Source organism: Berghia stephanieae, chromosome 13, assembly GCF_034508935.2.
Source record: "Berghia stephanieae isolate SIO BIC M18660-M18661 chromosome 13, UCSD_Bste_1.3, whole genome shotgun sequence".
NCBI lineage: Eukaryota > Metazoa > Mollusca > Gastropoda > Nudibranchia > Aeolidiidae > Berghia > Berghia stephanieae.
Genome location: NC_088372.1, coordinates 32,794,531 through 32,817,887, shown reverse-complemented (window position 1 = coordinate 32,817,887; position 23,357 = coordinate 32,794,531). Strand labels below are relative to the sequence as shown.

General features: G+C 37.5%; 1 protein-coding gene across 1 annotated transcript; it reads left to right on the top strand.

The window, feature by feature from the left end:
- The first annotated feature begins 6,056 nt into the window (after nt 1-6,056).
- Nucleotides 6,057-23,070, top strand: LOC144959324 (uncharacterized). Its single transcript, XM_078891881.1, has 2 exons — nt 6,057-6,191; nt 13,695-23,070. Exon 2 carries the CDS (start codon nt 13,780-13,782, stop codon nt 17,650-17,652), a length of 3,873 nt encoding a protein of 1,290 aa, XP_078748007.1. The 5' UTR covers nt 6,057-6,191; nt 13,695-13,779; the 3' UTR covers nt 17,653-23,070.
- The last annotated feature ends 287 nt before the right edge of the window (nt 23,071-23,357 follow it).

The following is a 23,357-nucleotide window of genomic DNA, read 5'->3' as shown; positions in this document are numbered from 1 at the left end:
TTTTAATAAATTTTTTTTTTTTCTGAATTTTATTTTATTTGTTCATATAGTAGAATTTTAGTTTGGATAATGGGGGAATTTTTAAATGTTAGCAGGTCATTTTAAAAAATTTGTTGGTGTTTCACTGAAGTTCTTTGATGTATATTCTTTGTCTTCATTTTTTCCTTTGATTGACCGATTCAAGCAGCATATTTGTGTCTCATGTGAACGTGGGAGAATTGAATATGTGGCCCTTTGTGTCTCTATGGTAATATGTTGGGGTGGACCAGTTGCTGAAAAGTGAATCTATAGTTAATTGCTCATCCGAAGCAGCGATTGTAAAAGTTGGATGTTATTTGTAGTTGCTTCAACATGGAGACCCTAGATCAATCTGTGAATCTATAGAACAAGAGCCATTTGTGAATCCATGGAGATAAAAAAATCTACCTGTGAATCCATAGACATTCCAGAGCCATCTGTGAATCTATGGCATACCTGCCAAATCTTACAAATTGGTAATTTTACGAATTTTTGGAAAAATTTCATGGCCAATTACGAAAATACAAAATTTTATGGAAAAATTACGAACTTTAAATTCTCAGTAATACTTAAATAATGATAATAATAATAATAATAATAATAATGATGGTGGTGATAATCATATTAATAATAACAATGATGATAATAGTAACATCAAAAAGCATTTCTACAGCATGAGGATGACGATGTAATAATGTTGGAAGTGATCATCAATGTCAATTTGTGGTTGTCTGTATAAGTATCTGTAGAGGTATTAAAAAGCCTAGGAGATCTAGCAATTGATGAACTTCACATATTATTCAACAATATATACAATACTGGGAAAATTCCAGAAGATCTCTGTAACTCTATTTTCATAGCAATACCAAAGAAAGCAGGTGCAGTCAGATGCGAAAATTTTAGAACTATAAGTTTAATAAGCCACATCAACAAAATACTGTTGCGTATAATTATCAACAGGCTAAGGAATAAGATTAACCCCGAAATCGCAGAAGAACAATATGGTTTCCAACCTGACAGAGGGACAAGGAACGCAATATACCTCCTCCGTGTTTTAAGTGAAAGAGCTATACAGGTTCAGACCCCACTATACCTCTGTTTTGTCGACTACAAAAAAGCTTTTGATAGAGTACGCCACGAAGAAATACTAAAACAACTGCACTCCATTGGCGCTGATGAGAAAGACCTCAGACTCATGCAAACATTATACTACACCCAGCAGGCATCTATCAAAATCGGAAACTCTACAGGAAATTCCATTCCTATTAAGAAAGGAGTCCGTCAAGGGTGTGTTGCCTCACCAGATCTGTTTAATCTATACCAAGAAACAATCATGAGGGGCATAATAATATGGAGGGAATAAAAGTGGGAGGTCACAACATAAATAATATAAGATACGCAGACGATACGGTACTCATTGCAACATCAGAAATCCAACTTCAAAAGATTGTTGACAAAGTGGTAGTAGATAGTGAAGCCAAGGGAATGGAAGTGAATATCACCAAAACGGAATGCATGGTAATACAGAAAAACCCCGAAAACAACAACACCTGCAATATAACGATTCACGGCGAGCAACTTACCAACGTAGAAAGTTTTAAATACCTAGGTTCAATAGTGACAACAGATGGAAGATGTAACCGAGACATACGAGCAAGAATAACTCAAGCCAAACAGGCCTTCATGGACCTGGGAAACATTTTGAAAAACAAACAGATGTCGTTCGGGATTAGATTCCGAGTCTTGAAGTGCTACGTGTGGCCAATCTTGTTATACGGATGCGAAAGCTGGACTACAAATGCAGAAACACAAAAGAACATTGAAGCTTTTGAAATGTGGTGCTTGAGAAGGATGCAGAGAATATCGTATACTGCACACAAAACGAACGAAGAAGTGCTAAAACAAACATACCAACAAAGGAAACTAATGCCCTTAATAGTGGATCGACAACTATCCTTTTTCGGACACATAGTAAGGAAAGATAAGAATGAATACCTGGCAAGTTGTGGAAAAATACCTGGTAAACGCGCCCGGGGGAGACAAAGAAAAACACTCATAGACCAACTGAAGGGCTTCACCAGCCTAACAATCCAAGAGCTGTTTGAAAAGGCAAGAGACAGGGAGGAATGGAGAGAGATAATTCATGCAGTATCCGAAGCCTGGACCAGGCATGGAACCTAGAAGAAGAAAGAAGTATAAGTATAAGATTTCAGAAATTCCTAGTTTCCTTGTCAAATTGCTAAATATTGAAATAAAAATGACTAAATTTGAAGTTTTCAATGTGGCAGGTCTGCTGTGGAGTACCAAAGATCAATTTTAGAGTCTGTGGAAACTCAGGAACAATTAATGAATCCATTCGAGAGACCCAAGATCAATTTTAGAGTCCGTGGAAACTCAGGAACAATTAATGAATCCATTCGAGAGACCCAAGAGCAATTTTAGAATCCGTGGAAACTCAGGAACAATTAATTAATCCATTCGAGAGACCCAAGATCAATTTTAGAGTCCGTGGAAACTCAGGAACAATTAATGAATCCATTCGAGAGACCCAAGAGCAATAGGTGAATCCACAGAGACTCATACCCCTTTGAAAGGTCATTCTTCGATAAAAAGCATGATAACTTTACCCAAGCTGGGGTCACGATAGCTCAATTGTTAGAATACTTGCTTGAATACTTGAGATCGATTCCCGGTTGAGGTGGAGATTTTAAAAATAATAATTTTCAACCTCCCCGCCATCCAACCAGCAGTGATTGGGTAGCTGGTTCTGATGGATCTGGTGTAAAGTACTTTCTTTGCGTTAGACTAGCTTCCTATCCAAAGGGTATAATAAATGGGGATAAACTTTTTTTCCCTTCTCTTTTAACCTAAGTTTCATGATTTTGACACTGGTTTCAGATTTCAGCATCTTATTCACCCCGTCTTAATATCTTTTTGAAATGATGGGCCACACATTATGGTGTCTATAAATATGTACATATAATAAATATACCATCCATTGTTTCATGTTAATTGTAAATATGAATAAAGTACAAATTATTTTCTAAACAGTTCTGAGTGATGACTCTTTTTAAATAAAAAAATAAAACGTATTTTGATTTCGAATTAAGCGTAGCTTGCATTCACCTGGATGGGGTTCCCTACCTCCCATAGTGGGCAGGGAGATAATACTTACTGTGTCCTCTATCCCCCTTTATCTGTTTTCCAACATTCTTTCTGTCTGTCTTAGAATGAGATTACTTGGTTTTTCCTGGCCCTGGCCGGAAACACTGGCTGACTGAGAGGGAAACGGTCAAATGTATAGTTAGTTTTGGGAGATGATATTTTTTTCCTTGTAAGTCAACTGTCTGTTATGCACTGTATTATGTTCTGTTTACATTTTTATATATGATTTGAGTGTGTCCCTCTTAGTGGGGACCTGTGCTTAACGTCAGGATGAGACTTTTCGGTGATCTCAAACTAAGTACTTTGATACTATGCTCTTGGAATCTACATCTGTTTCCTATTTGAACCAATTCCCTTTTGTCTTACCTTTTCTTGGGTGCCTTAATTAAATTGTAATTTTAAAACTTTTTGTTATCCTATTTTCTAAATTCTTACTGGTGCTGATATGACCTTAAGCGCCGTAAAACCCTTAAAAACAAAAACAAATACTTACATTCAAGTCTGATAATTCATACTGTTTTGGTTTCATTGTATGTAATAGAAATAATCTCAAATCAATATAAAATACATTACAACAATGTTAAATCAAGCCCCTGGGTGGGGTTCATGACCTCCCATAGAGTTAGAGGGCAGGGAGGTAATTATATACTGTCTTCTGTCCCTTTATAAGCTGTTTTCCGACTTGCTTTCTGTCTTTGTCTTGGAATGAGATTACTTGGTTTTGTCCTGGAAACAGTCGAATGTAGTTTTGGGAGATGATATTTTTTTCTTTGTAAATCATCTCTCTGTTATGTATTATTATATGTGTTGTTTTGAATGTATATTTTTATAATATAAGCATTTGGGTGTATTCCTCTTAGTGGGATCCTGTACTTTTGTCTGGATGAGACTTTTGGTGATCTCAAACTTGAGTACATTGATGGTATGCTTTTGGAATCTACATCTGTTCCCTAATTGGTATTCGTTTTAAGGTGTATTATTTTTCCTTTTGCATCGTCTCTCTATTGTGTACTGTCATAGTTTGTGTTTTGAATGTATATTGTCAGTATTTGAGTGTATTCCTACTCTATTAGTGGGATCCTGTGCTTGTCTGGATGAGACTTAGGTGATCTCGAACTATGCTCACTGATATTATGTTCTCGGAGTCTACTTCTCTTCCCTTTATGAACAACTTATTCCCTTTGTCTTCTTGGGTGTTTTAGATTGCCAATCTAGAATTTTCTGAATATCCAATTGTCTTCCTTTTTTTTTACTGGCGCTGATATGAGCAAGCACTGTAAAACCCTTAAAAATAATAGTTAGATTTTAGTGATGGTTAGTGTTAGTTGCTGGTAGGGTCTTTTTTTTTTTTTTTTGTGTACACTAGTGACAAAACACATTTTGGCTCGACTACCTTTATTCCTTACATTTCTTAGTGTGATCCCGTTCTATGCCTGGATAAGACTTTTAGTTGATCTCAAACTAATTACATTGATAGTGTGTTCTTGCAATCTACATCTGCTTTTCCCTATTGAACCATTCCTCTTTGACATTTTTCTCGTGAGCTTTTAATAGTCGATCTAGATTTTTTTTGACCATCTCATTTATCTTATTTTTCATTGGCGCTGGCAGAAATGACCTACAACATGTGACGCAAGCGGGAAAAACCCTCACAAACAAAAATATACTTTTTACATTGCTGTAAAACCTTTAAAAGACAAAAACAAACTTCCTAAATTGATTGATTAAAGGAATTCCCGTTGTGCGAATTAAAACAAAAAACAACAGAATCTGAGTTAACTCTATGTCTTTATGTCTCCTTGTCTCCTGCCGTACTCTTGAAAAACATTTTTAAAATGTTAGCCCGAAAACTCATCCTTCAAATATCTATCCATTAAAATAACCCAAACACTCTAAAACCTGGGACAAGATAAGGGTTAGAAGTCTCAGGGTTGAAAGTTTTTTTTTTTCTTTGACGATATGAGGGTCATTTAAGTTAATCGAGAATAGAAAGACGAGATTTCCAGCCAAATTAAAAATAAAATAAAATAAAAAAAAAAAAAAAAAAAAAAAAAAAAAAAAATATATATATAATATATATATATATATATATATATATATATATATATATATATATATAATATATATATATATATATATATATATATATATATATATATATATATATATATATATAAATATATATATATATATATATATATATATATATATATATATATATATATATATATATATATATATATATATATATATATATATATATATATATATATATATATATATTCATTAAACTTTCTTTACAATGTCTGTTGCTAAAGCGGTGATTTTATTTCTATAAATTTCTCTATCACGTGTTTGAAAAACAACGGTTCATATATATAATTAGGAACTGTGTTTTCAGTCCACCAGTGGACACAGCTGTGTATTGAGTCCACCGGGAATAAAAAATACTTTAAAAAGGACCAAACATCCTTAATCGATGCTGACGACATTGATACTGAGCCTATTATAGGTTAGGCATCAGTTTAGCCCGTATAATCTCTTCCGGTGGACTGAATACACAGCTGTGTATTCAGTCCACTGGTGGACTGAAAACAGTTCCTTTCGGACTTGATGTGGAGCTCTCATGCTTTTCACGAAAAAAATGGACAAAAACAAAAGCCGGAGTTTGCCAATTTGGCGTTTTTATATTAGCTTAATTTCATACCTGTTTTAATGATACCAGTGCACTATGTGCTCAGTGCATTCCATTAAAATGACTTTAAGAAATAAATTATAAAACCATTAAGTATTGATGAATTTTACAAGTTATTTCTCAAAATATACAAGCCGTATATCTTCTTTCGAAGGCAAAATATTTTTTTTGCTAAAATGATTGTCGTAGACCTGGCAGACAAATTTCTTCGGTTCTTTAGCTGAGCTGAGGCCAAAAATCTTTTTAAAAAATAAGGAACCAAAAAATAATCAAAATGAAGTGGCAGACAAGAATCAGAAGGTGGACAATCAAGGTAATAAGTCCGATTTGTAAAACTCGCCGGGGGGCAACTGCAAGTTGAAGATCTTAATAGATAGGTTGTCGTTAGTAGAGCTCATGGAAACGAGTTATTTCATTGGTGAACAAGATAGTGAATACAACTCACGATTTGTTTTCTTTTGTGGCAAAAGACTGGCATTTTGACGTCATTTTTTGGTCAATGTCAGGCTATAACTTTACGATGATAGTTAACTCCGAGTATGAGTGGACGCCCTGCTGAGTGCTGAGTGCTACTCTAAAAAATGACGTCAAACTCAAACTGCCAGTCCTGCGGAGGGTTCTCTATATGCGATGGCTACGGTCCACTACCTCTTTGCAATGACACATCGAAGAAATAAACAATCCTGAAACCGTGGCCCTTTTAAAAGGGACTTTACAAACATTATCCCACTCGACTCAGGCAGGTGTGAATGAGTACCTGTCAGTTTGCTAGTCCCGTGGGTGGAGCTTACAGTTAGTTACAGAATTGATATGATATGATATAAGTCCAGATTTATGTAGGCTTTTACTTTTACAGCCTTTTATCTGCTCTTGTGCATTCGTGAACGTATATAATTCAAGTCTCTCAAAACTGTGCATGCCACATAGTGGAAGGAGGTGTCTGAATTTAACTTTACAAACAGTATTTTTCTGTTTCACAATGAGCATCAAGACGGCACTTGAATGCCTGCAATGAAGGGGCGTCGACAACTGTTGCAAATTAGCGAGAATTCCCCCCCCCCCCCCCCCCCCCCCTGTTTGTCAAGTCTTAATCTTATTCTTAGATTTTAAGTTTAGTCTTAGCGTAGTGTTGTTGTTAGTGTCTATCTGCCTAGTAAAAAAAAAAAAGGATGCCTGACTAATAAAATAATAAGGTGGCGTTTTTATACACCTCCAACGGAGGTGTACAAAAACGCACCGTTTTTATGCACCTCCTTTGGCGGTGATGGTAAAGTTGTTGCTACATACGTCCATGAGGTTTAAATAGTTTTAGATTGTAGTTTAGCACGCTGCTTAGTGATTACCGATGTACAATGATAATAAATTAAAGAATAATAACAATAATTTAAAAAATCAAAAGTAAAAAGAAACATGGCACACAAATACTGATCTCAAATAAATAAAAAATTTTAGAAAATTAAAATCAAAGTTTTTTAAAAACATGATAAAAAGTTTTTGAAAAAAAAAAGAAAGAAAAAAAAAGCAAACAAAAACAAAGTAAATCAAAAAAAAAAAAGCCAACATTGGGAATCGAACCCGGTACTTTCAAGGTTGGAGTCTGACAGCTTGTCCACTGCGCTACGGAGCCACCTGACTGTTCAACACATTTAATAAGGTCTTTCTAAAACATTATTTTACCTTCAATGCAACTTCTATTTTCTGGTTTTATATTTCGATTTTTTAAAATTATTAATATTTTTATATAAATTTATTAACAAAAACATCCTACAGATGTCACAATATAACTTTCGCCATGTCCAAATGCAGAAACACAATATCGCTAATGAAATTGGGTGGAATGCGCATGCGTGACGGAGGTGTATAAAAACGATCCGTTAAGATACACCGTCAACGGAGGTGCATAAAAACACTACGAAATAATAATAGTAACAGGTGACTAGCGTCATGAAATATATTTGATGATGGTTCTAACTAATAACATCGGATTCCTTTTTTTTTTTCTTTGATTGTAATTTGTTATCAATTGGGCAACACTTCACTATCCAAATTATAGTAAATATCTAGTAATGGTAGCTGCTTGCTGATAAGCAATAATACAGTAACACTCTCTCTCTCTCTCTCTCTCTCTTTCTCTCTCTCTCTCTCTCTCTCTCTCTCTCTCTCTCTCTCTCTCTCTCTCTCTCTCTCTCTCTCTCTCTCTCTCTCTCTCTCTCTCTCTCTCTCTCCGTCCTCTTTAATAAGGTATCACCAAAGACAAAAAATCTATCTCGCTGCCCACAATCAGACAGCTTCATTTTTGCTTGAGCAAACTCTGGTTTGGAACTAAATCTCACAGCAGACAGTCGAAGTCTCACTTTATTTCTTGGAAATCTGCTATTATATATAGAAATAGCATAAATTCTAGTTGTATTGAGATGGAGTTAGGTTAGGTATTTAAGAGAGAGAGAGAGAGAGAGAGAGAGAGAGAGAGAGAGAGAGAGAGAGAGAGAGAGAGAGAGAGAGAGAGAGAGAGAGAGAGAGAGAGAGAGAGAGAGGAAAATAAGCTGTAATTATTGCTATTGCTATTTGGACCATGTTGCCCAATTGGTAAAAACAAATTAGGCCTACAAATTAAAAAAAAAATGGAAATAGAATCCGATGTTAGTCATTGAATGGAGATTTACATCTTAAAGTTGAAGTCTGACTACTTTTAAGCACTACACCACAAAGCTAATGCTTAACTATCCATAGCAATTTTTAACCATATCAATCTACTAAGGAACAATTCTTTCTTGACTGACAATTTTATTTTGTGGATTTAAAGACAAATAGTTATAGTTTGAACCATCGCCATAGAGAACATCTATGATACCAAAAAAAGTAGTCCTTCAGAGCCCAAAGACTCACGGAGCTGGAGTTTATCCCAGTTTCTTGTAATATGAAACGGCGGACAGTAGTAATGGCTTGCTACACTTTAGATAGGATGCTATTTTATCGTACATTCTGCCAGATCTAACAGACCCAGCTACTCGTTTTCTGCAGGGTGGACAGGGGGGTCATGGAAAATCTCGACTGCGTCTGGGATCGATCTTGGTCCCTTTGCGTGCGAAGCGAGTGCTCTACCAAATGAGCTACCGGGACCCCCTTATGAGGCCAACTGCCTCAGAACGGTATAATGTGATTGTGTCGGTATGGTTTAGCTGCTAAAAATGGAAAGAGTCAACAATTTTAGGAAATGCAATGAGTAGAAAAGTGCCAGAAGACAATAGAGAATAAAAACTTCATGGGGGCTTGAACTCCACCTGGCCGACCAAGGGACTCTATAAAGTCAACACCATCCACCACTCCAAAAAAAAGTGGTTTCAAACGTATGTCTATCCTGAGTCCATCTCCCAACATCTTGGGGTCATGGGTTTAACACAAATAAACTATATGAAGTTTGTTTACAAGTCAGCAGTGATATTTAAGCTCTATTCTCAACGCAAACATATAACAATAATATTATCTAGTTTTGTAGTCTTGTGGTATGACACTCACTTTTGGATCGGAAGGTCCTGGGTTCGAGCCTCGCTCAGCACATAGTTGAGTCCTTGGGAAAGGCTCTCTACTCACATTTTCTCACCTTACTCAGGGGTAACATGGGTACCTGGTTGTTGTCTGTTGGAAAAGATTGTAATTGTAATATCGCCTAATAAAATAGGCATTATGTCATCATGTCTCATCCTACATGTTAAATGTTGTTGTTGGCTAGGGACCCCTTGTAAAGTGCTTTGAGCGTGTTTAGTGGAAATTGCGCTATATAAATGCTCTAGTTTAAAAAAAAAATGAAATTGAGTTAAGATTTCATGTTTTATTTAGAGTCAATGAATGTCATTTCTCAAGCTGGCAAATACTGTAACTGTAATGTCATATTTCTGGTCATTTTGACTTCAGCATCCCTTTTTGGTATCCGGTTAACCCTGATGACAACAAAAGCCGTTTGAGGCGATGAGTCTCATATTTATCATGGTCTATTGACAAAATTACATACTATCTGTAAATGATTGAGCTGTATATGAAACGAATTGACGTCATTCAGCCATTTTAATTATTAGTTCTCACTAACTCTAACTGCTATCAATGGGACTATAAATATTTAAGTAATGTTCATCATCAATCATTAATCGTGGCCTGTAATCTTGAGCACATTGCTGGTCAGCTGTCTCCACAAATTAAGATTCTCTGCATTGCGCATGATGTCTGTGTTGCTTTTTAAATCACTTTTGGCATTCTTAGGTTATTTAGATATGTCATTCTTTGTCTTCCTCTAGCTCTCTTTCCTTCGATCATCCCAGATGTTACCAACTTTTCTATTCCGTCTCCTCTCCACACGTCCCCGAAACCTCTTTTTGATGGTATTGATCAACATTCTTCCCTTTCTCACCTTCTCCAACACTTCCTCATTCGTATACTTGTCTGTCCATGATAGCCGCAACATTCTTCTATACATGCACATCTCAAATGCCTCTAACCTCCTTGTACATTCTTTGTTACACGGTACATTACATCCTGTCATAGTAATGCAATGGCCTCCCTCCAGAATGTACGGATGAATCCTGATAAAGCCAACTCTGCCCAACCAGTAAGATTGGTGGACTTTAAGCAGGGTTGACTTTATCCATTTTCAGTTTGATAAAGAACAGAAAAATTGGGACTAAAGAGAGGTGTTGACTTTAATACTGTCGTTACCAATCACAGGATAATTGTCCCATTTGTTAGGATGTAAGTTGGGCAACATGGGGGTGATTCCTGTTGACATCGGACATCTTGTTTGATAAAAAAAAAGTCCTTCAGAGCCATTAGACACAGGAAGCCTGAGTTTATCCCGGTTTCTAAAGCGTGAAACGGACAATAACAATTGCTTGCTATCCTTTGATCTTGGTCCCTTTGCATGTGAAGCGAGTGCTCTATCAACTGAACTATCGAGGACCCCTCTTGTTTGGGGCAGCATGGCTCAGCGGTACGGCCTTTGCTTCGTATAGAGTTCGATTACCCGCTGCGCTGTCCTAGCTCAATCTGCGGCGCTGCACTGCGGCTGACGCCAGGGTTATTCCAGTCTTCCCTTGGAATAGACCCTAGAGACAAATTGGGGAGGGATGGGTGGGGGGGGGGGGGGGGGGGTATTTGAAGTGGGTCAGCCCTTTAACCCTCAACTTACCACCTATAGGAAAAATTGTCACATTCGTTACGATGCAACCAATAGTTTTCATATTCTGATTCCATTTTTTTGTAGTTATAGCTATAAAAACTTGACACTGTGTTGCAGAGCTCATTTTTCTGATTAAAATATAGAATATACTCGTTACCTATCTTTTTGAAAAATGTATTTTTTTTGGTGTTGGGTGGGTATGAAGTTTCGGGTAAAATTCTGAAAATAACTGGTAAGAAGAGAGTTAAGGGGCGGTTTGGGTCTAATTATTGGGAAAATCCTTCGAAAAATTGATTTTGAGATTTTGGTGGAAAATAATATTCTATTATCCTAGAAATAATATAAGTGAAGTTCAAATTCTTAAAGTAGACTATAAAGGCACGAAAAACACAGTCGAAAATTGTACAGGTAGTAAGAAAAGTGTGAAAAACGGGAAGCTATTTTGCCCATTTTCTCAATATGTCATTTTTCTAAGGGTATGGGATACTGTGTCAAACGTTTCTCAGAATCTATTCAATGAAATTGTCAGAAATTTTCCACAGTTATCACAGAGACAATGTATTGTGTCACCATAGAGAGATTTTTTTGATAAGATATGTGAATTTTGAATTATAATCCTAATTCTGAATTTTTAACATCAATTTTGTCATAACATTTTGATTCTCAACTTTATAATGTTCTAATAAAAATTTCATACGCTAAAGCCGTAAAATCTCTCTATGGTGACACACTATGGTACAATGTTGACAAGAGGGAAGAATATGGAGGTCATTCCTTCATTAGTTTTTGTGGAACGTTTGCCACGAGATTGTTATATTTTTTTATGTCAGACCCCCAAATTAGGTCGCAAAATGGGTATCAACACAGATACAGTAGAATTACTTTAAACCGAAATTTTGGGGACCTTCTAAACCATTTCGGTTTAAAGACATTTTGGTTTAAAGTAATTTCCCGTGTTGCAATGTTTTTCAAGGGTAGTAACTATTTAAGGAATTTGCTCATTTAAACGTATCATGGGTTTCCCTTTAAATGGAGTTGTTGAATAAATGCTGTCTTCGTAACCATTAATTTAAAAAAATAATTTTTTTCGTTTTCAATTCAAAATTGTTGAAAGAGTTGAGTTCGGGATGCCGTGTAATTTACATATCTCCGTCTTGATCAACTTTTTTTTCATCGACTTCACATAGTATTTTGATTTTAAACTCCAACGTGTAAGTACAGTGCTTTCTTTTAGACAACTTTTAGTAAAATGCAAAGCTAAAATAAGATCGAAGTTCTTGTGCGATAATTGATAATGAATGATGCACAGCTATTCAGAGGTGAAGTGAAATGGAAATGAAAAGGCGTGTCAATGCTAAGCTGTCTACTACACATCCCTCTTTTGTTGAAAAGCCATTTCATTAGGTTCAAAGGCCTAATTACATAGAACCCCCCCCCCCCCCCCCCCCCCCCCCCCCCCCCCCCCCCCCCCCCTTCACACACACACATTTAAACAACGAAGTGGAAATGAAATGGCATTTCAATTGTAAGTTGTCTACCCCCCCCCCCTCCTTGTTGTCATGTTGAAAATCCAGTCAGTTCCAAAGCATCAACACATGAGCGAGAACATCTCGCTTGCGTGATTCTTCACCCCAACTCCCCCTCTTTCCTCATTTTTTGCCTGCCAGTCACCCGCTGTCTTCCTTTTCCAGTCTGTGCGATTGTGGTGTTGGCCAAGCCCAAGTGCAGTGATTGAAGTGTTTGCCTCCCCCCCCACCCATCACCCTCATCTTAAACTTACGCTCTGTTTAATATCGCCGGGCATTATTACATGTGGCCTCCTTCCCGAATTTTTGAAGAAAAATATAGAGAGAAAAAAGGAAGGTGCTCTCAAGTTGTTTCGGTTTAAATAAAGTCCTGCTTAGAAGTATTTCGGTTCATCGTAAGAATTAGTACAAAGATAATGAAGAAACTCGTACAATTTATTAAATTCTTTGCGGTTTAAGGTATTTTTCGGTTTAGCTTCTTTCGGTTTAACGTAATTTTACTGTAATTAAAATTTTTCACCATAAATGTTGTTTTTTTAACCTATAATGACGATATTGAATGATTAAAACTGCTGAATATTGGTAATTAAAATTTTTTTAGAAAAGACCCAAACCGCCCCTTAAGGGTTAAATGCTGCGTGATGGAGGCTGCTGTTTGGCATTCTTTGTACATGACCTTTCCATTTCCATCCTCTTGAGTGCCACCATTTTACATATAGAAGGATTTTTGATCCTTCATCATAACTCATAACACCAGGCTTGCCAACCAGTATGGTTTCTCATATTTTCATATGCTTTGGGGTCTTGTGGTATCGCTTTTGGATCGGAAGGTCCTGGGTTCGAGCCTCACTCGTTGCATAGTTGAGTCCTTGGAAAAGACTCTCTACTCACATGTTCTCACCGTACTAAGGTGTAAAATTAGTACCTGATCGTTAGGCATCTTGAAAGCCCCAGAATAATTTTCCGGTCCCGGGCAATGTCGTTATCCAGGGGTTGCACTGTATTTTGGTTTTAAGTAAATTTGCATTTATGAGATTAATTTTTAAAAAAATTATTTTTAAATATTTGGATCTAGTCATCTGTTTAACTCCCTTTACCATAATTTGTATGTCTTGTCTTGCAGGTTTGATGGACATGAAATGTTAAATTTGTGATTGAAACCCAAGCCTGCACAGCGCCAGTCATTTTGAAATATCTAAAGAAACACCATGGAGGTGTTTCAGAGTTCTGGTGAAGAAGGTGTCTTGACCATTTGTCTGGATGATTCTGAAACAGTGCAGCTCAAATTCAAGAAGAAAGTTCAGGTCTCAGTGAAATATGCTCTTGAAAACGACGATACTGGGGATGACCCTCAGCCATTGAAAACAGAAGCGCCTCTGCCAGATGGAGGCTCGGAGAAAAAATCAGATCCGTTAGATGAAGAATTGAATGGTTTTATAGAAAGGGTTAAAAAAGATGGCCGTGGAGGTAGCAATTTGTTTCCAGGCCCAGCCGAAGATTTATTTGGAGTTGGTTTGTCAGCTAACAATCTGCAAATTACGCCGGTGTCTGGGAATAAAGAAGGTGATGTAAAAGAGGTGGAGACTGTGAGAAAAGAGGAAAAGGATGATGGAGATAACGCTGATAATGATGAGAGTGCAATGGATGTGGAATGTGATAGTTTTGATGATCATGAAAACGATGTTGATGAGTCAGCTGATGCGATGGTAAAGGATGAAAAATCAAAAATCAGTAATGATGAGACGGATGTGCAGAATCCAGTGGTGAAGGATAAGAGCAAAGTCAGTCTTAGTGAGGATAGAAAGGGTAATGAGGATAAACATAAAAATTTAGAAAAGGGTTCACCTGCTAATGGACATAGGGTAAAGACAAGATCCAGTCTAGCTACTGCCTCTAAAGAAAAGTCTTTGGGAGTCCACAAAGATGACAAACTTGCTAGACTAGTCAATGAATTGGCGGCGAGAAGGAACTCCATTAAAAGACCAGTGTCCTCTACTTCAGCTTCTCCAACAGACAGAAGACAATCGGGATCTAAAGGAAAACTTTCTCCCGCCACAGTTTTTAAATGCCGTCTTTGTGAGAAGACTTTCTCAGACAGTTACTTATTGTCCAACCACCAAAGAGCAGAAAACACCAAGGTGATGTGTAAGAAATGTGATCTAGAATGCATGTCTAAGGCAAATTTGATTATTCACGACCACTTGATGCACTCAAAGAGTGGCATGATAGCAGGCAAAAAGTGTCCCGTCTGCTCTAAGCCGTTTGAAAAACATTCAGATATTCTCTGCCACATCAGAAGTCAACACACAAATGAGGGGTTGTATAAATGTTGCATTTGTCGCACTCTGTTTCAAAGTTATCAGACATTTAAATTTCACCTGGATTCTCACAACAAAGACTTATCGCTGATGAGAGCAAAGTCAAATTTTCAGAGAAAGGAACTAAATATGAAGTTGGCTGAACTCTCCAGAGTACAACAGTCCTCTATGGAGATGATGAAGAGAATTCATAAAATTAGTGCAGAGACCACTTCATCTGCCTCAAGACGAAAGTCGCACACACCAGTACAGCACAGGTCTGTAACGACCTATCAACCCTCTGCTAAATCTCTCAACTCTCCAGCAAAATCAGTGAGTCCATCTGCAAAATCTGCAAAAATTTCAGGGACAACAGTATCTGCAAAATTGGCTAATTCATCTCCAAAGTTTTCAAATCTGCCTGTTAAATCTGGTCGCACTTCTCCTAAATTTGCCACTCCATCTCCTGCGAAGTTAACACCGAAGACATCATCCATGAGGCTGGATTCATCTTTACTATCCAAGGCAACAAAAAATTCAGTGGCAAAATTAGATTCATCAAAACCAGGAGCCAAAGTGACAACTCCAAAGTATGGTAGTCCCAGAGGAAGTCAATCATCGGCGTACTTCATTAAGAAACAAGTGCTTGCCTCCAGACTGAAACCTCTACTGACTCCAAGTCTTCTCCTGAGTAGGAAGAGACCTCTTAATCAATTGCCAGATGGTGGTATCAAAACGATGCCTAAGATGACAACAGGCAGAGGTCCTTTGAAAACCCTCCCCAGGATCAACCTGCAACCCAGGGTGTCAATTTCAAAGCGTATAACAATGCCACCAGGGGGTCGAGAATCTCGTAGATCCGATAAATTATGGAAGTGTCACTTTTGTGAAAGAATTTTCAGGTCAAAGGGAGAGTATATCAATCACAAAAAACCATCAAGAATCATACAAACCTGCAAGCATTGTGGATTTACATCAACATCTAAAGCATTGTATTTAATTCATGAATACCAAAAACATACAAACAGAGGCAATGACCGATACTCATCTCTCAGTAAAGAAATCTGTTGCCATGTATGCGAGGAGTCCGTCAAGTTAAACGAAGTGCTGAACCACATCATGCATAAACATACAGGAGAACATCCTTATGAATGCTGTGTGTGCAAAAAACCAGCAAAGAATTATGAAGATTGGGTCAGTCATGGAAAATCTCATGTTCGGTCTAAAGAGGAAAAAAGCAACATGTCTAAAAACAAGCTTATCATGCACCTTGCCGTTAAAACTGACGACACTCATTCCGGTAACAAACTGTTTTGCAACTTGTGTAAGCTGTACTATTGTGATGAGAAAGAATTTATCCGTCACCACAAGTCTGAAAGCCAGAAAAAAGAATGTGAAATGTGTGGAGTAAGTTGTTTTACGGAGGCCGGGTATTTGATCCACAAGTACATCTCCCACGGCTTGTCAACCGCAGATGGAAATGAAGTGATTTCTTTAAATTTAAGTGAGAATTTCAGATCGTGGCACGAGGATGACGTGGCTAATGATGATAATACAGACAGCACGAAATGCCCAAGCTGCTTAGAGGCTTTTCCAATGAAGGATTTGCTTTCTCACGTCATGAATGTTCACACGCAAGAATCTCCATATAAGTGTTGTACCTGTAAAGCAACTCTCTCCAACCTTAGTCAGTATATTGAACATTGCGATTTCCATCTTGGTAAGAAACTTTATAGCAGAGGCACCCAACGGTGTCTGATCTGTGGTTTGAGGTTCGAATCCAGGATAAGACTGTCCAGACATAAAGCCATGCACAAACCATCTTGTCCATTTTGTCAGATGGAATTCAACTCCAAGGCATTGCTCGACGTACACTTGAAGAACTTTCACGAAAAGGACATGACACCCTGCAGCTTTTGCGGAAAACTTTTTGCAGAAAGTAATCAGTTAGCAGAGCACGAACGCAACCACTTCTTTTTCAAGAAAAGCCCCTGTCCAATTTGTGGACTCTCTGTCACCAATGTTAACAAACACATCGCTCGTGTTCACCCGAAGCCAGACATGAATTTCCTTTGCAATCTGTGTGGTCAGAAATTCACATTGAAGTGTGATCTTTCAAGGCATATGAGTAGGCATTCAACTGATCGCAGACACGAGTGTGATATTTGTAAAAAGACATTTAAACGGTCAGCAGGATTACACCGTCATGCTCAAAGCCATCTCCAAAACAGGAAATACCACGAATGTCACATCTGCGGAAAGAAATGTTCTCAGAGGAACAACCTAAACGTGCACATGCGTGTTCACTCTGCTACAAAAGCCTTCACATGTGAACACTGTGGTCAGGGATTTAATTATAACCAATCACTCCAGACCCATATCAGAAAAAAACATACCGAAGACTCTTCCCAAAATGCAATTGCAACAGTAACAGCTCCTGCTCCACTGCCTGAACCAGCGGTCCTGAACGTCAGGCGGTACAAACCGGAAACTGCAGTGACAGAATCCATGAATCAAATGGTGAACAATACGACTTCGCAACCAAATGTAGTGGCTGCTACACCAGTTCCTTATCAAGAGCATCCTGTTGCAACGGTGTATCAGCCACCTGACTCCTCACAGCATTACTATCCTGATCCAACCGGTTATGTTCCCGTGAATCCCACTGCGTTTCATCGCAGCTACACCGATCTCATAAACACAATTGTGAGATCGGAACATGATGGCAATGCCCAACAAAACCTACCACAACAGAGTTATCCTGTGTACTATCCACAGTTTTAATTATGGCCCCTTACATTAGACTCTCAGGGCTGGGAGGCACAAAGGGCTAGGACAGTATTCCTCCAACTTGGGACTGTCAAAAGGCTATGAGTTCCATTCCACACCTTTCCTCCATGCTACTACCATTTTTGGCCAGTTTGCATCAGAGTAACAATGCTTTCTCTTCTAATTTTAATGTGTGGAAAATGGACCTTGGCTATTTTGCTCTTTATTGATCTGAATGAGATTGTGACGAAAGGCAATGTACTTCTTTTTATTTGAAGGAAATGCAATTTATACTAAGATTCAGCGATTTCTTTCAAGAACTGCTAGGCTATTCCGCGTTCTAAAAACGTCTTCCAAAAAAGTTATTTTTTACCACATTAGACATCTTTCACTTAAAGATTATTTGTTCATTTTTGAGATCACAGAATGTTAACTTAAAATGCTGTTATTTTATGCTAAAGGAAACTTGATAAAGATCTGAAAAAGTGTGTATGAAACAGTGTAAAACAAGGCAGGAAAGAGACTAAGAAAACTGAGTGGGTTTCCTGACCTCCCATGGTGGTCAGGCTGGGTGAGGTTCATGACCACCCATAGTGGGCAGACTTGGTGGGGTTCCTGACCTCCCATAATGCGCATGCTGGGTGGGGGTTCCTGACCTCCCATAGTGGGCAGGGAGGCACTTACCGTGTCTTCTATCCCCCTATATCTGTTTTCCAACATGTTTAGATCTTTGTCTTGAGATGAGATCACTTGGTTTTGTACTGGCCCTGGATACCCTAGCTGGGAAGGAAATAGTCAAATGTATCCTTAGAGTTTTGCGAGATATTTTTTGTCTTGTAAATCATCTCTCTGTTTTGGACTGTATTATGCTTTTTTTTTTACATATTATATATATATGATTTGTAAACATTTGAGTGTGTTCCTCTCAGTGGGTACCTGTGCTTGTCAGGATGAGACTTTCAGGTGATCTCAAATTAAGTACACTGACAGTGTGCTCTTGGAATCTACATCTGTTTCCTATTTGAACAAATTCCCCTTTGTCTTACCTTTTCTTAGGTGCTTTAATTGTAATTCTAGAACTTTTTACTAATGCATTTTCTACCTTTTTACGAGCACTGATATGACCTTAATGTGTTGCAAGCACCGTAAAACCCTTAAAAACAAAACAAAACAACAAAAAAAGTGTCACTAGCGTGTAACATCCTTAAAGACTAAATTAACTCACTCAATCCTAGAGACTTTTGCTGCTTTTCAAAATTGGAAAAAAATATATTAAAATAAGCATGTACATAGTCATAGATAGTTTTCTTCAACTTCAACTATCATTAACATGCAAAAACTAAAAGCAGTAGCTTTCATACTACGCCTATAATTTGTCTGAGAAAAATTTAATAAATAGGAATGTTGTAAAAGTAACCCGGGTAAACTACGGATATAGTCGGTGTCAGGGTTGAGGGAGTTAACTGTTCCCCTTTGACTTGTTTTTACTAGTGATCTAAATTAAATAATGCCTTTCATTTTCATTGAACCTGAAATGACCAAAAAAAAAAAAAAAAAGAAGCCATCGTCTCCCATTTATTTCCTTTTATTTTAACGGCTGATATGACTTTAAAAGTTAAAAGGGTCGGGTGCCCTTACTGTGTAGCGTTCAGTTTTTAAACAATTTAGGTGGGATACCTAACCATACTGTGATTGTTAAAGCCACTTAATTGTCATCATTTTGAAAACAATATGAATTGCGGATAACAATATTCAAAACAAATTAGATTTTCATTAATCGGGAAATATTGACATTAATTCCTATCTTTTCTTATTTCCTTTAAGTTCTTGTTTATATTATTCGGGTTGGGATCTCCTGACCTCCCTTTGTGGGCAGGAGGTCACTTGCTGTGGTGTGTCTTTTATCCCCCATATCTGTTTTTTTTTCCTTTTCAAGTTGCTCTCTGTCTTTGTTCTGGATTGATATTGTTAGTTTTTTCCCAGGTCCTGGCGAGTATCCATAGCTGGGTTGGAGACAATCAAATATCTAATATATTTTTGAGAGATGATATTTTTTTTCTCCTGTAAATCATCTCTCTGTTACTGTTATTTCTATTATACCTAATTATGTATTAATTTTGAAAACTGTAAATTGTAGTTTGTAAACATTTGAGATAGATAGAAGATAAATTGAATTGGTTTGGACATATTAAGAGACGAGAGAGGGAGTATGTGGGAAAGAAAGTATTGGATATACAATTAGCGGGAAAGAGAAAAAAGGGACGCTCAAAGACTAAATGGATGGATTAGGGTAAAGGACGATATGAAAGAACTGGGCCTGGAGGAAGATGATGCTATGAACCGAGATGCATGGAGATGTGGCATTGATTAGGGTATGTCAACCCTGTAAAATGCAGGATAGGCTGAAAGAAGAAGAGGAGGAAACATTTGAGTGTATAGCGGGGCCCCTTGCTGTGCCTGGGTGGGACTTGAATGGCAAAAGAGGCACAACTGGGTGGGTTCCTGACCTCCCATAGTGGGCAGGGAGGTACTTACTGTGTCTTCTACCCCCCTGTATCTGTTTTCCGACATGTTTTCTGTCTCTGTCTTGGATTGAGATTACTTGGTTTTGTCCTGGCCCTGGCCGGATACCGTAGTTGGAAACAGTCAAATATATAGCTAAGAGTTTTGGGAGATGATATTGTTTGTCTTGTAAATCATCTCTCTGTTATGAACTGTATTGTTTTGTTGACATATTATATATGATGTGTAAACATTTTAGTGTATTCCTCTTAGTCTTAGTGGGGACCTGTGCTCGTGCCTGGATGAGACTTTTAGATGATCTCAAACTAAGACTGGGCGGGGTCTTTTGATCTCCCATGTCATGGCGGGCAGGAGGTCACATAGTGTGTCTTTTAGCCCCCGATATCTGTTTTCTTGAGTTGCTTTCTGTCTTTGTTTTGGAATTGGATAACAATACTTGGTTTTATCCTGACTCTTATCGGAGTCCTTGTTAAAGATGTAAACATCCAAATGTCTAGATAGTATGCAGATGACGTCACTCATGCCTTTGTTATTGTTTTTGCCATCCGCGTTTGTGATTTGTTCTCACTAAAATGTATTAACCAGACTATAAAAGTTCATGGTTACACAGAGTTTGTGTGTTGGTCCGTTATACTTCCGGATGGCAATGTTGTGAACTCCTTGGCCAAGCGCATTCTATCTATACTAGTTGTTTAGGAGATGATAATTTTTATTTTCCTGGGTGGAGTTCCTGACTTCCCATTGTGGGCAGGGTGGCACTTACTGTGTCTTCTACCTCTATCCCCTTATAGTCCCATAGTGGGCTGGGAGGCACTTACTGTGTATTCTATCCCCTTTTGGTGTTTTCCCATTTGCTTTCTGTCTTTGTCTTGGAATGAGATTGCTTGGTCTAGTCCTGGCCCTGGCCGGAGTCCTTTGCTGGGAGGTAAGGAGTCAAATAGATAGTTATTGTTTTAGGAGATGATATTTTTTTCCTTGTAAATGATCGCTCTGTTGTTATGTATTATTATTATATTTGTTGTTTTGAATTTATACTGTAAGCATTTGAGTGTGTTCTTCTCATAGAGATCCTGTGCTCGTGTCTGGATTAGACTTTCAGTGATCTCAAGCTAAGAGCATTGATGGTATGCTCTTGGAATCTACACCAATCCCCTATTTGTACCATTCCCCTTTGTCTTACCTTTTCTTGTATGCTTTAATTGTAATTCTACAACTTTTTACTATCCCATAATCTCCATTTTTACTGGCGCTGATATAACCTAAATGTGTTCCAAGCGCCGTAAAACCCTTAAAATCAAACATACATCAAACTATGCACAATGATAGTATGATCTTGGAATCTACACCTATTCCCTATTTGTATCCTTGGGTGGGGTTCCTGACCTCCCATAGTTGGCAAGGAGGTACTTACTATGTCTTCTATCCCCCTATATCTGTTTTCCAACTTGCTTTCTGTCTTTGTCTTGGAATGAGATTACTTAGTTTTTTTTCCTGGCCCTGGTCGGAGTCCTGGCTGGGAGGGAAACAGTCAAATGCATAGTTATTGTTTTGGGAGATGATATTTTTTTCCTTGTAAATCATCTCTCTGTTATGTATTAGTATATTTGTTATTTTTTATGTATAATGTAAGCATTTGAGTGTGTTCCTCTTTGTTGGATTTTGTTCTTGTGTCCGGATGAGACTTATAGTTATAGGTGATCTCAAACTAAGTACATTGGTGATATGCTCTTGGAATCTACATCTGATCCCTATTTGTTCCCAGTTCCCCTTTGTCTTACTTTCTCTTGGATGCTTCAATTGTAATTCTAGAACTTTTTACTATCCCATTTTCTTCCTTTTTACTGGCGCTGATATAACCTAAATGTGTTGCAAGCGCCGTAAAACCCTTAAAAACAAACAAAACAAACTGACCTCCCATAGTTGGCAAGGAGGTACTTACTATGTCTTCTATCCCCCTATATCTGTTTTCCAACTTGCTTTCTGTCTTTGTCTTGGAACGAGATTACTTGGTTTTGCATGGCCTTGGCAGGATGCCCTTGCTGAGAGGGAAACAGTCAAAGGTATAGATAGTTTTGGGAGATGATATTTTTTTCCTTGTAAATTTGTTATCCATTGTATTATGTTTGTTTACATATTATATATGATTTGTAAACATTTGAGTGTATTCCTTTTAATAGGGACATGTGTTTGTGTCTGGATGAGACTTAGTGATCTCGAACTAAGTACTTTGATAGTTTGCTCTTTGAATCTACATCTGTTTCCTATTTTAACCAATTCCCCTTTGTCTTACATTTTTTTGGGTGCTTTAATTGTCATCCTAGAACTTCTTATTTTTTACTATTCCATTTTCTTCCTTTTTACTAGCACAGATATGACCTTAATGTGTCGCAAGCGCCGTAAAACCCTTTTTAATAAAACAAACATTATTTTTTCCCCCTTGTAAATCATCTCTCTTTATGTATGGATATAATATTTTTTTATGTCTTCAATGATTTGTATATATTTGAGTGTATTCCTCTTAGTGAGACCCTGTGCTTGTGTCTGGATGAAACTTTTATGTGATCTCAAACAAACTACACCTACACTGATAGTGTGGAATTTGCATATATATGTTCCCTATTTGAACCATTTCCCCTTTCTTTTTCTCGTATGCTTTCAATTGTACATCTAGAATTTTTGGCTATCAAATTTTCTTTCATTTTTTCTGGCGCTGAAATGACCTAAACGTGCCGCAAGCGCCGTAAAACTCTTAAAAACAAAACAAAACAAATAATGATACAATACATGATACAAATTTTCATTATTGGGGAAATAATGATGTTATTATCGTCTTTTTAAACAAAAAACTGAATGCAGGTCTTGCATTGTTACATTATATTGAAAAATGACAAAATAAAATTTACTTAATTATATTTATATCACTATGATTTTTCTTTCTTTCTCGTTGTGATGATTTTGACTGAGTGCCTTCGCTTTCTCATTGGGAAAAAAGGGGGTCAGTCCTCCGTCCTGGGGGGGGGGGGGGGGGGGAGGGGGCTCACCTTTGCTATGTTCTTTAATTTCTTACTCCTATATCTTTCCCCAATTCCACCACGCTTTCAAACAACAAACCAGTAATATTTCTCATCTACTTTTAGGTCCAATGAATTCTGTTGGCGGTTAGGATGGGGTCTTTTGACCTGAAATTGTGGGTGGGG

Coding starts and splice junctions, on each gene's coding strand:
- LOC144959324 (XM_078891881.1), top strand. CDS start 13,780: ATGGAGGTGTTTCAGAGTTCTGGTGAAGAAGGTGTCTTGACCATTTGT.